The sequence below is a fragment of the Callithrix jacchus genome, chromosome 14 (genome assembly GCF_049354715.1).
Source record: "Callithrix jacchus isolate 240 chromosome 14, calJac240_pri, whole genome shotgun sequence".
Lineage (NCBI taxonomy): Eukaryota > Metazoa > Chordata > Mammalia > Primates > Cebidae > Callithrix > Callithrix jacchus.
This window is the reverse complement of record NC_133515.1, coordinates 78,087,761-78,106,433: the sequence shown is the minus strand read 5'-3', so window position 1 is coordinate 78,106,433 and position 18,673 is coordinate 78,087,761. Positions and strand designations below refer to the sequence as shown.

At 36.1% G+C, this 18,673-nt stretch overlaps 1 protein-coding gene across 4 annotated transcripts in view; it reads right to left on the bottom strand.

Annotated features, from left to right (window-relative positions):
• STRN (striatin) overlaps positions 1-18,673 on the bottom strand; it is a 132,640-nt gene that overhangs the window by 51,261 nt on the left and 62,706 nt on the right. For all 4 annotated transcript variants that reach the window (XM_035272821.3, XM_017964417.4, XM_002757858.7 and 1 more), the window contains 4 exons: positions 18,394-18,561; positions 15,626-15,761; positions 10,725-10,860; positions 1,603-1,713 (listed from right to left, as the gene is read on the bottom strand). In XM_035272821.3, coding sequence (XP_035128712.1) covers positions 1,603-1,713; positions 10,725-10,860; positions 15,626-15,761; positions 18,394-18,561 — 551 coding nt within the window. The remainder of the gene's footprint in view (positions 1-1,602; positions 1,714-10,724; positions 10,861-15,625; positions 15,762-18,393; positions 18,562-18,673) is intronic.

Sequence of the window (18,673 nt, the reverse complement as noted above, 5' to 3'; positions counted from 1 at the left end):
AAATGGTGCAGTTTCAAGTGCTAAATTCCAACTACAGCAATGCCCTGATATTTGACAAGAACTGAATAATCAATGGAAAAGTAGATGGATTGTGCATAAGTCCTGGCTACCTTTCCAACTGAAAGATCTTTTATATTTCAACACATTCATTTTTGTAGCACAATGGCCTAAAGAAATATATATCAACATTAAGTTAATCTGGAAATTATTTCTCACATATGATATCCAAATTTTCCTCAAAATTTCCATTTAACTGGTTTTTTTGGTCATGACTTTCAAAAGCCATGACAAATCATCTCCCTACACTTTTTAAGATTAAATTGTCTATCAGTAAGTATATTTGGCTAAAAGGTACAAAATGTGCTTGTGTTTTAATATTAATCTTTCTCATTGATTTATCTATATTGAGATAGCATTAAACATCATTATCTCTCAGGATGTAATGGTTGATATTATGTAACATCAATAACAGACACTGACTTTTTATCAAATTAAGCTAAACACTGGTAAATTCTAAAATATTTTAAATAAAGGCTTAAATGCTTTTAAGTACTGTTTTAAGTTTAAAAGAATGTCCTAACAGGAATGACTCATCTTTAATAAGCTTTAGCATCACTACAGACAGAGAAAAAAATATATATCTTTCCAGTCTTTTGCAACTTTAAAATACATTTCTTGCTAAGTTAGATTTTAATCTCACTTTATACTACCTTAATATCTCAAAGAATTAAATTCCTATTGCCATAAAAGTGAGGCCCAGGTTCATATTCTCAACGAGGGTAGAAACACAAGGAGGTAATTTAGCCCTGCCCCCCTAAGAAGATTGTTTAAGATTGTTTTCCGGAATGGTTTGCAAGCTTTTGTATTTCCATTTTACATTCTTAACTAGATTCATTGCTAAACAATTTGCATAATGACATAATTAAACATATATGATTCACAGGGCTAGAAATTTTCTTTTGGCTTTTGTTTTTGATGTGGCACATATTTTATTGAAAAGGAAAAAAAGTAATTGGTAATAATGTTATAAATGAAATTGGCCCAAAATGTTCAAAAAGAAAATAAATATTTTTTAAAGTTTTATGTTTGACTCTGTGCCCTGTATAGCATATAGTGGTATGAGCAAATGAAATGCATGTTATGAACACATAGAATATTCAGGGGTAGAAATTAACTTTCTTTCTGTCAACAATATCTAAAATTGTAAGCAGTAATTTTGGTGGATTGCCAGAGGGTCACACTAAAAGAATTATAAATTGTCACTGAAAAAAAAAAAAAATCACTGTTATAATTAAGCACAGGTACTTTTAAAAAAACAAATTATCACTGTGTTTGAATACATAGCCCAACACTCTCATGAGGCTCTGGACTTATTATTGGGATACAGTATTTATGATTCCATAAGTACATGGGGGTTGTTTTAAGTTCATCATCAAATAGCTTATCATTTAATTTCAACCCCTGAAAGCAGGTGAAAAGGAAAGAGGTCAGGTGCAGAAATGAAAAAGAGTAAGTAGTTTTAGGAAAACATTGAAAAAAAAAAAAACTGGGGATGTAAAGAGGCAAGATTTGTGATTTACAGATACAATGTTTTCCACTTACTCTTCACCCCCTTTTTCCCCTTTCTCTCCTTTTTGTATTGTTCCTTGAGTTTGGTAATTACTCCCTGGTCCACATTCCACGCTTCAGGCATGAGACACTGATCTTCCTTTTCTAAACAGAGTAAAACAAATGAAACAGCCTTTTTCAATAAAATATTGAACACTCTGAGTCAATATGTCTCAATGACATAACCATTTCTTTATAGTATCATGAACTTAAAAAAAGTCATTGTTTATTCATTAGATATATAAGTCACACACACACAAAAAACATGACTAAGAAGAAATGACCAGTGCAATTTCCTAGAATAAAAAGTTTCTCTTAAAAGAGACATATACATATACACATAAACCTGGAAGATTTTAGCGATTTTTAGTAAATTAAGCCCAAACACTTTACAATCAAGAACTTCTTGGCCGGGTGCAGTGGCTCACGCTTGTAATCCCAGCACTTTAGGAGGCTGATGCAGGTGGGTCACATGAGGTCAGGAGTTCGAGACCAGCCTGACCAATATGGTAAAATCCCGTTTCTACTAAAAAAAACAAAAATACAAAATTAGCCAGGCATGGTAGGTAGCTCATGCCTGTAATCCCAGCTACTTGGGAGACTGAGGCAGGAGAATTGCCTGAACCTGGGAGGTAGAGGTTGCAGTGAGCCAAGATTGCACCACTGCACTCCAGCCTGGGCAACAAGAGTGAAACTCTATCTCAAAACAAACAAACAAACAAAACTGCTCATTTTCAGAATTCCACTAGGACTAACACAAAAAAAAATTTGTATTATTATGCAATAAGAGAAAATTATTATTTAGAAATTGTACAAAACAAACGCCAATGATCTTTTAAAGAATTATATCTTTTTAGCATATGTTCATCAATAAATGCTAATTTTTATTTTACAGGCTTAATATACAGCATTTGTTAAAACTTATTAATCAATCTTCATTTAAAATTTACAATTTAAATGATGTGTTAGTTTATAAATTCTTAAAACAGGAAACTGAGCTGCTAGTGGTAAAGAAATGCAATAATCAATTGTCACTATTTAAAGAGAAGAAAATTTTTAAAATGTTATGCATTTATATTTACTATAAAACAATCTAAATACTATATAATGCTATGTAAATGTTAACTCAGAATGCTAGCTTGAAACCAAGACTGATATATCCAACTGCTCACTCTACATTTCCATTAGAAAGTTTAACAGATATCTCAAACCAAACATACGAAACCAAACATCCAACCTCTCTCCCAACCCAGTCTGTTCCATCTAAAGAGTTCCCCACCTTATTTGATGACAACTCCATACATGTACTTGCTCAGAGCAAAACCCATTCTTTCTCACCCCACATTAAGTATATCAGGAAAAGCTATTTTACCTTCACAAATATTCAGAATCTGGCTTCTCAGCACATATACTACTTCTCTGACCACTATGATCTCTTGCTAGGATTATTACAATAATTGTTCCCCCTCCCCTAAGCCTATTAACAACACTTGTTTCCCTATGTAGTCTGTTCTCAATGCACTAGCCAGAGTGACGGTTTAAAATAAAAGATATTGTCACCTTTCTTGTTCAAATTCCTCCCATGGCTCCCCGTCTCACCACTGGTCTACATGGTCCAACATGAGCTGGTCATTTCTTACTACATTCTCCCTAGAATCACTCTGCTCCAGCCACCCTGGCTCACTTAAATTTCTCAGGGATGCTATTTTAGGGCATTTGCTCTGGATTTCTTCTTCCTGAACACTTCTTCCCCAGATACCATATGGCCAATTCCTTCATGACGTCTTTTGCTCAGTTGTAACCTTCTCAATGGGGCCTACTATGGCCACCATATTTTACGGGTTTTTAATTTAAAATTTTATTTTTGAGGCAGAATCTCATTCTATCAAAGCAGTTGGAGTGTACTGCCACAGCCTCAACTTACTGCAGCTTTGATCTCCTGGGCTCAAGCAATCCTCCTATCTCAGCCCCCCAAGTAGCTGGAACTACACCATGCCGAGCTAATTGTTTAAAAAAATTTTTATCAAGATAAGGTCTCGCTATGTTGCCCAGGCTGGTCTCAAACTCCTGGGCTCAAGCCATTCTCCCATCTCAGCCTCCCAAAGTGCTGGGATTACAGGCATGAGCCATACACCCAGCTAATCACTCTATTTTAAATTGTAACCCGTCCTCTCTACCCAACACTGACCCCAGCTCTCCCGATCTCTCTTACTCTACACTTTTTCTACTTTCCATAGCATTTATTACCTTCTAACATACTATATTCTCTTAGTTGAATGTAAGCACCAGAAGAATAAGAATCTTCACCTAGAAAACCCAGCAAATAGAAAGCACTTGATCAATATTTGTTGAATGAATGATGGGAATAAATCTCAATGAATCATATTAAACAGAAATCTGTTTTTAACAACTTAAGTTTCAATCTAGTTTCGAAAACTGTTTACTGGGCCTCTGAATACAATACTATTAAGAATAATTTTAGGCAGGGCACAGTGGCTCATGCCTGTAATCCCAGCACTTTGGGAGGCCGAGGCAGGTGGATCACCTGAGGTCAGAAGTTGGAGACCAGCCTGACCAACATGGAGAAACCCTGTCTCTACTTAAAAAAAAAAACAAAAAAATCAGCCAGGCATGGTGGCACATGCCTGTAATCCCAGCTACTCCGGAGGCTGAAGCAGGAGAATCACTTGAACCTGGGAGGCAGAGGCTGCAGTGAGCTAAGATCACACCACTGCACTCCAGCCTGGGTAACAGAGCAAGACTACATCTCAAAAAAAAAAAAAAAAAAGGAATAATTTTAAACAACATTTTTAGATACTTAACTATAATCTATCAATAGTAGAAACATTCTTTATTTTCCCAGAACGACATAACAATTAAAGATGTTAATTTTCATCAATCGGGTCTTAATAATAAATTAAACAGGATGGCTTTTGGGAACCCAGAACGTCTTCAGGTTTTTGAAGTTAAAATGTAGCTTTATAATCTTATTAGACTCATAAAAACAATAGGAATCATGGAAGATGCATGGTAAAATCTTTTTGCTTGCTAGAATCTAACCAGATTCTGAACCTAAGCATACTATCCTTTTTTCTAGGTGGGGGGGTAGTAGATAAGAGAGAGGGAGAGAACCCTTAAAATGGCTTAAATGTTCACTCAATTAGAGAAGATTTGCAATCTAGTTTTGTTAATATGTTAAAAAAGAACCCTTTGAATCTGAATTATAAAATCCTAAAACATATAGGTTGAACTACTGGTAAAGAAACCTTCAATAATGGAAATATTCCATTTACTCATACTCATTAACAGAACTATCCATATCCAGTACACTACTAAAGAATGAGACAACTCAGTTGTGAGAAGAGTCACTCATGTGATTCATATAGTAGATTAGGTAAAATGTTCACACACGTATCATATAATACATGGAGTTATGACTCATAAAGTAAAGGAAGTTACACAAGGAACAGTGCAGCTGTCCTTGGAGAAAAACCAATCTCCAGTGCCCTTGCAATATGATTCACAATGAAAAGGACCAACTGTATCTATGCAAATGTGCAATTCCTCAGAGAAAGACCCCAGTGCAGCACAGTAGATGTAGCTACGTTGGTGGACTTGTTGCCTAACATGAGTTACTTGACACACAAGCTCAGTAGGAAGTAAGACAGAATAGAGGCCTGTTTCACTTTAACTTCCCCTTGGTTTCTGGACTTGTTTTCTTGAAAGAAAAGCCAGTCACTAGATAGTCACTGTATTCTCCAATGACTACTTATCTTAGATAATTCTTCAAGTATTTACCACAAAAAAAGGGAAAGAAGTGGCACTGGTACTATGACAGAGTCCCTGAAGGTAAGATCTTAGAGGGTTAAAGGCAAATTTACATGATTTAAGGAAAAGTAAAGGCAGATGAAAAATTTATTGTGTGCTATGGTTATACGATCGTCAATATTATCACTGCACCAGAAAATGCCTTTTTTTTTGAGATGGAGTCTTGCTCTGTCACTCAGGCTGGAGTGCAGTGGCATAATCTTGGCTCACTGCAACCTCTACCTCCTGGGTTCAAGCGATTCTCCTGTCTCAGCCTCCAGAGTAGCTGGGATTACAGGTGCCTGCCACCACGCCTGGCTGATTTTTGAAGACAGAGGTTTGCCATGTTGACCAGACTGGTCTTGAACTCCTGACCTCAAGTGATCTGCCCACCTTGGCCTCCCAGAGGGCTGGGATTACAGGTGTGAGCCACCGCACCTGGCCCAGAAAACTATTTTTTAATGATTCTGGGGCAAATGAACCTACCAACCATCCTAGAAAGTAATTTGCAACTGAGTCCAAAAGGCAAGAAGTCAGCTGGACTTAGAAGTATAATCAGTTTCTTCCTCTCAAAGGAAGCTCCAATATAAAAGTGAAATAATACACTAAAGGTGACTATGCCTTACCCGAAATGCCTAGGACTAGAAGTATTTCAGATTTCAAACCATTTTGGATTTTCAAATATTTGTATTATATTGGTTCAGCACCCTCCAATCCAAAAATCTAAAATTCAAAATGCTCCAATGCATATTTATTTATTTATTTTTAAGATAGGGTTTCACCATGTTGGTCAGGCTGGTCTTGAACTCCGACCTCAGGTAATCCACCTGCCTTGGCCTCCAAAGTGCTTGGATTACAGACATTAGCCACCACACCCAGTCATATTTTCTTTAAGTATCATCAGTGCTGAAAAAGTTTCAGAATTTGGAACATTTCAGATTTCGATTTTCACATCAGGGATAGACGGACAACCCACAGTCACTTAACACCTCAACAAGAGAAGTCATTAAAAGATGCAACTAATGGGCCAGGCCCAGCGGCTCACGCCTATAATCCAAGCACTTTGGATTATAATCCAGTGCTTTGGGAGGCTGAGGAGGATGGATCATTTGAGGTCAGGAGTTCAAGACCAGTCTGACCAACATGGTGAAATCCCATCTCTTCTAAAATACAAAAATTAGCCAGGTGTTGTGCCAGGTGCCTGTAATCCCAGCTACTTGGGAGGCTGAGGCAGGAGAACTGCTTGAACATAGGAGGTGGAGGTTGCAGTGAGCCAAGATTGCACCACTGCACTCCAGCCTGGGCGACAGAATTAAGACTCTGTCTCAAAAAAAAAATAAGATTCAGCCAGGTGCGGTGGCTCACGTGGTCAAGAGATCAAGACCATCTGGCCAATATGGTGAAACCCTGTCTCTACTAAAAATACAAAAATTAGCCAGGCACGGTGGCAGGCACCTGTAGTCCCAGCTACTGGGGTGGCTGAGGCAGGAGAATTGCTTAAACCTGAGAGGTGGAGGTTACAGTAAGCCTTGATCGTGCCCTGCACTCCAGCCTGGCCACAGAGCCAGAGAAAGAACATTTCCTTGGGGCAATCACAAATTAGTTTTATTGTACAATGTTTCAGATGAAAAGAAAAGGTTACAAAAAAATCTATTTTTGTTAAAAACATTAGGAAATCTTTTCCTTGAACTTACCTAAGAGAGTTTTCTTATCAGTCACTATATATAATGACCAAGCAGTTGTGAAGGAGGAAAAATTTCAACAAAATTTTTAACATGAATGAGAGAAGAAAAAGGTGTCTTACTTTTTCCATTCAGGCTTTAGAATTCTTTTATTTTTCCTTCAGAGAAGAAATATACCCCCAAAAAAGGGATTTAATTAGTATTTCTAATGAGCATAACTAAAAATGTAAAAAAGTTCTTCATTTTAAGCAAAACATACTAAGTAACATTTGGACAGAAGTAATACCTGGGTTCCAGTCTTACAGCCTGTGTTCTAGTTCTTGAAGGTGTATTGAAATCAATATTTATCCTAAGTACATTAACACTGAAACATAAAAGCAAATACTGTATGTTTTCATGTATTAGTGGGAGCTAAACATTAGGTACTCATGGACATAAAGACGGCAACAAAGACACTGGGGACTACTAGAGGCAGGAGGCAGGGAGAGCAGTAAAGGCTGAAAAACCAAATGTTGGGTACTCTGCTCAGTACATGGGTGACGGGATCCTTCATACCCTAAACCTCAACATCACCCCGTATACCCAAGTAACAAACCTGCAAACGTTTTCCCAAAACTAAAAGTTGAAAAAGAAAACATAAAACAAAAAACAAAAAAATATTATTTATAAATATGGAAATCTGTATAATTTGAGATGTATATCTTTTTCATTGAGGAGAACACTCTATTGAAAAGATATCGGTGAGCTGCAAATTATTTACATATATGTGAAACTAAAATCAAATCTTCAGTTATTCATGGAACACGAAGAAATGATTTTAAAATCCATATGGAAAATTCAAGTTCAAATATCATGAAAAGGTTGGACCTAAACTAAGATATCCCTATCCTCTCCTAGGAAGAACATAACATATAACAGTAACTTTAAAAAAGTAAATACTGCGGTGAGCTGAGATCACACCATTGCCCTCCAACCTGGGTAACAAGAGTGAAACTCTGTCTCAAAAAAAAAAAAAAAAAAGTAAATACAAGGCTGAGTGTGGTGGCTCATGCTTGTAATCCTAGCATTTTGGGAAGCTGAGGCAGGCAGATCACCTGATGTCGGTCAGCAGTTCGAGACCAGCCTGGCCAACTTAGTGAAACCCCGTCTCCACTAAAATAAAAAAATCAGCTGGGCGTGGTGGTGCACACCTTGTAGTCCCAGCTACTCAGGAGGCTGAGGCATGAGAATTGCTTGAACCCGGGAGGTGGAGGTTGCAGTGAGCCAAAATCACTATATTCACCACTATATTCCAGCCTGAGCAACAGAGCAAGAGTCCGTCTCAAAAAAACAAAAAAATCCAAATATCTTCTCATTAATACTTTAGTATGTTTTAACTAAGTCTTACATACAATCACATCTATATGCCATTAATTTGTACTGAAATATAATTTGCTAAATTAATGGCATATAGATGTGAGTCACCAAATATCCTTAAACTTTTGCTTTAGGGTTGAAAGAAAACCTTGAAAATGGGAAGTTATATTAGGTCATCAGCAGAACTATAATTACGAGTTTGAAAATAACTCTATCCTTTTCGAGACAGAGTCTCACTCTGTCACCCAAGCTGACATGGCTTGATCAAGGCTCACTTCAACCTCCCCAAGCTGAAGTGATCCTCACACGTTGGCCTCCCAAGTAGCTGGGGCTATAGGCACACATCACCACACCCAGTTAATTTTTGCATTTTTTTGTAGAGATAGGATTTTGCCATGTTGCCCAGGCTGGTCTTGAACTACTTGGCTCAAGCAATCCTCCCACCTTGGACTCCCAAAGTCCTGGGATCATAGGTCTGAGCCACCCAGCTAACTTAATTTTTTAAATGAATAAAACATACAGAGTTTAAAGTTCAACATATTTAAGTTGACCCCAAAGAAAAGCTCCAAGGAGGCTGGGAGTGATGGCTCACATCTATAATCCCAGCACATTGGGAGACCAAGGCAGGAGGATCACTTAAACCCATTTTGAGACCAGCCTGGGTGACATGGCAAGACCTTGTCTCTACTAAAACCCAGAAAAAGTTGCCAGGCATGGTGGTGCACACCTGTGATCACTTGAGCCCAGTAAGCTGAGGCTGTAGTGAGCTGTGTTCAAGCCACTACGCTCCCATCAGAGTGAGACTCTTTCTCAAAAAAAAGAAAATAATAGAAAAGCTCTAAGGAAAATGCAGTACACAGAGTGTAAAGTAATTAAATCATTGAAATCCTTCAATCTCAAGAGAAAATTTCTCTCATTTTCAGTCTCTCTCTCACATTTACACAAATATATACACCTGATGGAATTAATCACTTTTGTTTTGAATAATTTATCACAATCCTATCTTAAGTGAATTAAACTATTTTCTTCAGAAAGTGTACCTTTGGGCCAGACACAGTGGCTCACGCCTACAATCCTAGCACTTTGAGAGGCTGAGGCAGGCAGGTCACCTGAGGTCAGGAGCTCAAGATTAGCCTGGCTGACATGGCAAAACTCCATCTCTACTAAAAATACAAAAATTAGCCAGGCATGGTCATGGGTGCCTGCAATTCCAGCTACTGGGAGGCTGAGGTAGGAGAACTGCTTGGACCTGGGAGATGGAGGTTGCAGTGAGCCGAGATCGCGCCACTTCACTCCAGCCTGGGTGACAGAGCTAGACTCTGTCTCAGAAACAAAAAGTGTACCTTTGTTGTGTTTAATAACTTGATAGCATTAATGTCTCCGTACTAGAATGATCTATGCTGTGGAAGTTTCCCCAAAATATTTGTTTTAATTCTTATTAGATGTTTAAAATATTCAATTTTTTAGAACATTTTGAGAAGAAAAATTCTGTGTCTTGTACAAACTGTCAAAGCTAAAACTAGAATGAATGATTGACTACAATTTTCTAACTTATAGTTATTTTTACATATAAAATGTCAGAAATGAGATCTCCAAAATCCTCTAATTAAAGTCTCATAATCAATTTTCACAAAAATCTAGATTTGAAAGTTCTGTCTAGGCAGAAAACAGAGAATATTCTATATAATAATTCAAATGCTTTGAATTTGAAAATTCTACTGTCTAGGCAGAAAACAGAGAATATTCTGTAAAGTAATTCATACTGCTTTTTTTTTTTTTTGAGACGGAGTTTCGCTCTTGTTACCCAGGCTGGACTGCAATGGCGCGATCTCGGCTTACCGCAACCTCCGCTTCCTGGGTTCAGGCAATTCTCCTGCCTCAGCCTCCGGAGTAGCTGGGATTACAGGCACATGCCACCATGCCCAGCTAATTTTTTGTATTTTTAGTAGAGATGGGGTTTCATCATGTTGACCAGGATGATCTCGATCTCTCGACCTCGTGATCCACCTGCCTCGGCCTCCCAAAGTGCTGGGATTACAGGGGTGAGCCACTGTGCCCGGCCTTTTTTTCTTTTTAAATGAGGTAATTAGTTACACAACTTTTCTTAAACATGCATACACATATACCCAGGTTAAAAGGTGCCAGTAGTAATAAGTTCACAAAATGTTCAATATTTCAACATTATAGTTCTTTAAGATGTCGCCCTCCTGGTAAAACACTAATTTTTTTATTTATTTAACATCTCTAATTAGATACAGTATGCTTCCTTACCCCAGTCTGTTCCATCGCCTGCACTTCTAGATTCATTGTCTCCTTCCTCTGATGTAACCAAGAAGTCAAACTCCTTTAGAGCTTCTTTTGTATCTCGATCTTCACTGCTGTCAGGCAATGCTTTTTTCCTAACAATCTAATGAAAAAACATGCTAAATTAAATAAAGGAGATAGTTCCCCTTTACCATCGAATAAGAAAATTTAATTATTTTCTTCAAGAATGTGTACCTTTGTTGTGTTAAATAACTGTATTACCTCAGTCAAAATCACATTTTTTTAAAGACATTATAAATTTTAAAGCAGTAATTTAAACTTTGTTCAACAATATGATGGCTTGTTTAAGTCAACTAATAGAACCACATGTGGAAATATAAGACATGTATTGAAACAACATAGATAATTTACAAGGTACTCTGTTAGGTTCCCATAATTATTTCTACTGTCATCAGTTTTCTCTAGAAGCTCTCCATACATTTAATTTTTTTCCCTAAAACATTGATCTTTCAGACTGAATCTAACAAATTGGTAAAGGCAGCTACACTTCATTTTTATATCTTTAGAAATAACTCTGGAATCACAAATCCAGTTGAAGTGTTAAAACTTAAGCTTCATACACACCTAAGCTCTTTATAAATTATCTCCTTCTCAGTCACCTTTACCAACATGGACCTAAAGAAATTAGGATACTTTGGTTTGCATTTCTTTGAATAAAATTGCAATATCTCAGTTTCTCTAGATTTCAGCTTCTTCACCTCATGCAAAACAGAAATAGTATGATATGATCAAATGTTATCCCTGGGCTATTAGGAGTGGCTTAAAATTATCAAAGTTTTACAGACAGACCAATGGGATAGACTAGACAGACTAAAGAGTTAGAAGCAGAACCCAAGAGACGACAAACAGGTGACTTGTATGGCCCTGTTCCCATGCTGACAACTGGTATCATTTATAAATCATAGCATTCTTCATCAAAGACAAGATACAGCCTCAGAAATCCTTCTCAGCACAGCACTCCAAGAAGCCACTACCAATGGAACAAAGGTGCCATCATAGATGAAACCTATCTGGCCTTAACTGTCCTGGTACATACAAAACCTGGATAGGAGAAATCAAAGGATTACTTAATGATGCTTGAATAATTTGTTTAACTATTGGCCTTAACTGTCCTGGTACATACAAAACCTGGATAGGAGAAATCAAAGGATTACTTAAGGATGCTTGAATAATTTGTTTAACTATTTGGGATATTTTCATAAAATCCAGAAATACTTCTATGCTTACAGCACCTCCCAATCTAATATCTAGCATATCTATTCGACAAAAAAAGCAAGATCAGTGTGGCAGACTGAGAACCGAAAACCCATTCTTGAATGCGTATTTTTATAAATACAAACCATATTCGAATAATCTGTTCCAATTTTCCCTAAGCAGCCATACTAAGGCAGAAAGGTGTCTCTGAAGAGTTATGCCAAGAGGACACCCCAATTCTCATAGTTCCACATATAAATATATTGCCTAATCTACCTTCTTTTAACCTAAAGGCTTAATCCCTTCCTCTTCTGGACCCTGATGAGATGCCAGCTGTAATTCAGAGGGACTATCGCCAACATCTTTGTCTGTAAGTCCTTGTTCTCACTGCCTGACAAAAAGAGCAGGGAAAATCCATAAGAAGTATATGGAACCTCGAATTGCAAGTCTGAATATATTCTCAACATTAAATATGGTATTTAATGTCACAAAGCAACTCCTGGGGAAAAAAACCCGTTTCTAGTCTCATCACCTCAGTATAATAGAACAAAGAATAAATGGCATATTTATTACTGTCACTGCAGATTACTATTAACCAAGTATCCCCCTTTAAATAAATAAACCGAAAGTCCTTTGCTTTTAATGTTTAGGTATATAAGAAAAATTAATTGTGTTTACCAGTGGAGAACAGGATTAGAACAGGAAGGGGTAGAGTTTGTAATAACAAGTATATATTACTTTTCTTCCTGACATAGAAGGTTCCACTCCACTCCTACCTTCGAAGAGTTTATGAATCAATTGAAGAAATTTAAGAAAAAACCAAATGGGCTGCATAGGGTGCCTAAGCAGATCAGAAAAAATTAATAAATAAACTTCAAAAACCATCAATAAGTAGGGCCATGACACAAAGTAACATGAGATTCTTTATACTGTGGCTAAAAAAATAGTTAATAGCCCTATTTCCATTCTTTTTCCTCCTGAAATTTCTGAATGTGGAGACTAGATGCTGCTGAAGTTAGCCTTCACACAGTTTGAAACTGATCGCTTCTTACATGCATGTATAATCTCAAGGTTGTTATTATACTTAGCTAGTGATAACAAGAATGCTGATAATAATAACAGTAAAGAAAAATAAGGGCTGGGCACAATGGCTCATGCCTGTAATCCCTGCACTTTGGGAGGCCAAGGTGGGTGGATCACTTGAGATCAGGAGTTCGAGACCAGCCTGGCCAACATGATGAAACCCTGTCTCTACTAAAAATACAAAAAATTCGCTGGGCATGATGGCGCATGCCTATAATCCTGGCTACTCAGGAGGCTGGGGTTGCAGTGAGCCAAGATCGTGCCACTGCACTCCAGCCTGGGCAACAAGTGCAAAACTCTGATCTGTCGCAAAAACAAAACAAAAAACAAACGAAAAAAACAGTGAAGAGGCAGATGATGAAGAAAAAGAACACAATTTAGAGGAGGAAAATAATACAGCATGTAACCCAAACTCCAAAAATGGCAAAGAAAAAACAACAGGATATGAGGCTTTGAATACACTCCTGTATAACAGCCTAAATACAACAGCAATTACTAAGAGCTTTATGTCTCTCTATTTTCTTAGTTGAGTTTATTAAACTATTTTGATTAAATAAATAAATTAACATTTTAAAAACTTGTTCTGCTTGACATTTTAATAGGATAACTTTTAGCTTTCCCTATAGAATGCAATAAATTTTCTGTTATGCTTATTCACTGCTACACAGAACTAGATCTTTAAAGTGCTTTTGGCATGTAGCTATTTTTACTATAGCTGGAAAATTAATGTAATATAATGTAAAAATAAGCAAAACTGTTAAAACCAGTGATTAATTTGCTTAAAAATATTTTTTTCTAAAAAACTAAAAAAGTTTTTCAGTGCAATAGCATGATCATGGCTCACTGCAACATCAAATTCCTGGTCTCAAGCGATCCTCCTTCCTCAGCCTCCTGGGTAGCTGGAACTACAGGTGTGTGCTATTGTACACCGCTAATTAAAAAAAAAATTTTTTTTGAGATGGAGTCTTGCTATGTTGCCTAGGCTGGTCCCAAACTCCTAGCCTCAAATGATCCTCCCACTTCAGCCTCCTGAGTAGCTGGGATTACAGGCACAAGCCACTGCACCCAGCACAGAACTGCTATGATCTGTACTAATTAGAAGACAGTATATTTATTATGCCTGTGGGTTAGGAATCTCTAATAAAATCATATGTAATAGTTTTAATATTTATGAACTTTTAAAATATTTAAATTAATATCACTAACTTACAGAAACATATAGCATCATGATTCAAGGCATTATTTAATACTGAGCTATGAATAAAGTATTTTGATGGAAAAATAATATCTCAATGCAGTCATCCCATAGAATTAACAAGGAGTTACACAATTTCCAGATGATTAGGGTACAGAAAAAGTGTCACAGAAGTTTAGGCTTTGCCTTTTACTACGGTAAATTAAGACACATGCTATTACTACCGGTTTGGATAAGAACAATTGTAAGTTACTACTTGAAGTTCAAATAATTTCCATGGCAGTGCTGTATTAGCAAAGTACTACTGAATAGTGGTCAAGGAAAATAATAATCTCGCAGTAATAATTTGAAAGTCTCTGATGGAGCCCAAGAAGCAGAAGGCATAAAAAACAGAGAGGTTACACTTAAAAAGCACTTTGTAAGTTAAATAGATCATTTTCGCACATAGTGTCTCTTTATTCCTCACAAAATCCTCCATGGTAAACATGGTTATTTATTACAATCCACATTTTACAAATGAAAAAACTAAGCCTGAAGCATTAAGAAACACAAATAGTGGCAGAACTGGAGCTTAACCACAGTCTTTTAGCTAGAGGTCCAATCGGCTTTATATTACTTTACTTTCCTTTCTATTCACAAATAAATGTGAAAGAAGAGAAATGTAAACATTTTCCTAGACAAAGCAAAATATGTCCTCATCTCTTACTTAAAAAAGAATGAAAAGGAGTAGGAGAAAGAAGGAAGAAGTGAGAGAAGGGAGAAGGGGAGAAAAGTAAAGACAGAGAAGGGGAAAGAGGGAAGAAGAGAAGAAAATAGAGAAGGGAAGAGAAAGAAGAAGTGGCTACTAAGAGACATCTCTCATTCCAAGAAACTGCCATGGGAAAGTCAATAATCTTATAAACTTCTGAACAAAACTTGAGAAGAACCCTACACAATTGTGAAGAAATCTAATGGAAGAGTTCTGAAAGTCTGCAGAATTTGTCTACCAAAACAATCCTGACAAGACAAAAACTGCATATATTAGAGGTGATGCTAGTCACCATCAGGCACCATAATGTGTCTGTCAGTTCTATTCTCTTATAGCAACCAATAACCCTGTATTGTTATAACACACAGTATTTACTATATTCATCTGCCCCATAGAAAACTGTCCTGTTCAATGAATGAACAAAAAATCAAACAGTGAGGAATTTCAAGAGAAAGCTACTATACAAAAAATATTCTTAATTTGAAATCAATATAAAAAACTTGCCCCAAATTTATGAAAATGAAAAAGCTAGGGGTTAAGATTAAAGAACATGGATTATTTTATGCATTATGTAGTATGTATTACAGTCCCTAAAAATATTAATATTGTATGAGTTATCTAACTCACTGTTGAAGTATCAATGATGCTTTTCTCTCTTCCATCAACATCATCATCTTCATCTTCATCACTGAAATCTGCAGCTGCACTTTCAAGGAATTTGAAATTATCCAGCACGGAGGCAGAATCTGTTAACTCAGATTTTCTGGTGTAAAACATGTATATCCTGCTTAGTTAATCTTTTTAACTTCAATATAAGAATTAACCCATGATATGTCGCATTAACTTCTGTTTATATGGTAACTATAAATCCCAAATCACATTATCTACATTGATTCTTATTAATTACATTCTCACAGATAAATTTAAAAAGCAATACAGGCTGTAGATACTCTTTTAAGTACTTTGTAATCCTATCTACCTACCTACCACTCTGTTGCCCAGGCTGGAGTGCAGTAGCATGATCTAATTCACTCCAACCTCTGCCTCCCAGGTTCATGCAATTCTTCAGCTTCAGCCTCCCAAGTAGCTAGGATTACAGGGGGGAGCCACCACGCTCAGCTAATTTTTCTATTTTCAACAGAGATGGGGTTCCACTATGTTGCCCAAGCTGGTCTCTAACTCCTGAGCCCAAGTGATCCACCCACCTCAGCCTCAGCCTCCCAAAGTGCTGGGATTATAGGCGTCATAAGCCACCATGCCTGGCCACTCATATTTACTTAAATTAGTGGTAATCTAATGTAAAGAACTCCCCTTCCTGATTCAGTATTATTTTGATCCTTATACCAATCTTAATGTATTTTTTTAAAAAATATGTTTATTATCTCTACCTCCATTTTTCTCTACTCTTATCCTCTCTGCAACTTTCTTTGACCTCTTACATAAGTTTCCACAACTAAGAAAATAACAAATATGTCATTTTTCTCTGATACAATCTTGTATTTCGGCTCTAGAACTAAAGTAAAAGAGAAAATGTATACATAAAGTTACTAACAGCAATACACTAGTCAAATTAACATTATTTTAAGACTTGACCCTGTTGATTAATAAACGATTAATATTTTAGAAATAATTGAATTTTCAAATATATGACTTGAATTTAGTTCCCTCAAAATAAATGTATTAAAGGTTCCAATGGCCAGAACAAAAAGATTTCTCTCCAGTTCATCAGGTAATCTTTTAGACAGAGCATTTTCTCGAAGGAAAATATATATATATATATTTTATATATATATAAAAACTACTATGGACAAAATTTTCAAAACAGATCTATCTTAAATTTCAAATCTGCTTAGAGCTTTGTGTTTGGTTATCACCCTCTCCTAACCCTTTATCCCTACTGAAATCTGACAGATTAGCAGCAATAGCCTGGTCATTCTTAAAGGACAGATCAAGGTCAAAACACACACGAGTGGTCTTCCCTGAAAGTCTTTACTGAAGGTTATTAAAGTATGCATTATAGCTCTTAAAAACATTTATACTATCAGCCAGGCATGGTGACTCATGTCTCTAACCCCAACACTTTGAGAGGCTGAGGTGGGCAGATCACGAGGTCAAGAGATCAACACCATCCTGGTCAAAATGGTGAAAACCCGTCTCTACTAAAAATAACAAAAATTAGCTGGGCATAGTAGTACATGCCTGTAGTCCCAGCTACTCAGGAGGCTGAAGCAGAAGAATCACTTGAACCCGGGAGGCAGAGGTTGCAGTGAGCCAAGATGGCATCACTGCACTCCAACCTGGAAACAAAGAAAACGTCTCAAAAAAAAAAATTATACTATCTAAGTTAACTTGATGACTTATGTTGACCCATAACATAAAAATAGATAATGTCCACACGGCCTTCGTCTATACAGAGAAATACCATGCCTTACATTTACAAATACAAGTTAATGTACTTTTTCAATGTAGCTTTAAAAGTTGGAAATGTATTCTTAATTATTAACGAATACATTTTAGAAGGCTTCACAGACCTTTGTTTATAAAAGTACCACAGTGAACCTTTACCTAATCCCATAATTTTAGTTTATATTCCAAATAACAGGAACTATCTTCTCACCAGAAAATTTATAGAGCTCAATTAAAACCATTCTTCCTTCCTAAACAAGTGTCAAAATAAAAACCATACTAAGACATTCACAGAATTTTTGACTTTTTATTCAAGTAATAATCATGGAAGTTTTTTTCCAATAAAGAAAAATCTCTTTATTGATCTGTTTATGCTTATTTTAAGTAGAATTATATATGATTGTATGATACATAATCCAAAATGGAAAACAAAATATTTCAAATAGCTAATGAATTTTTCACACTTACACTGTCACTTGTAACACATATTTTATATCAAAGGAAAGATAAATTACAGCATTATGAGATAAACAAAAGTGGCTAAAAGCAGGGTTACTTCTAAATAATTTGAGGTACTTTTGTGATTTCTGGATCACCAGTCATGAAATTTTGTTCTTACATATTGTACTGAATTTCCAAACAAAATGTTTTCTGAACTTTTATTTAGTGATTAGGACAATATACTAAAATTTGTATTAATACATAATTATGATTATGTATTTATTACATATATTATTATGTATATTTATGTATTAATACATAAATACATAAATTTGAAGCAAATATCATAATAGTATTCTTGAATTAAAATAGAATAACTCCAATCCTTATGTGTTAACTTCTAACCAAACAAAATTTTAGAATTTTTATTAAATTATAATTTAATTATTTCTATGTCACTACCTGAAAGTACAAATAATGCCCATAAAACCAAAAATATTTAATAAGAACTAATTATAGCTAAAACACTTCCCAGACAAAATACTTACCCAATCATTGCTGTCTCTTTAATTTCAGCCTCTGTGCCATTTACAACTGAGTCCTGATTTTTGTCATCTTCCCTGTCAGTGACATCACTTGAAAAGCCCAACAAAGCTCGCACTCGTTTAGATTTCACATCTAGAATAGTATCTGTATAACCCACCTCCTGTAGATACCTGTGTGAAGAGGATCCTTACAGTTCAGTCATACTGGAATCAGTATTCTATAATTTAATATATAAATAAAAGCATTTATTTAAACTCATTGCCCACATAAAACTTAACAGTA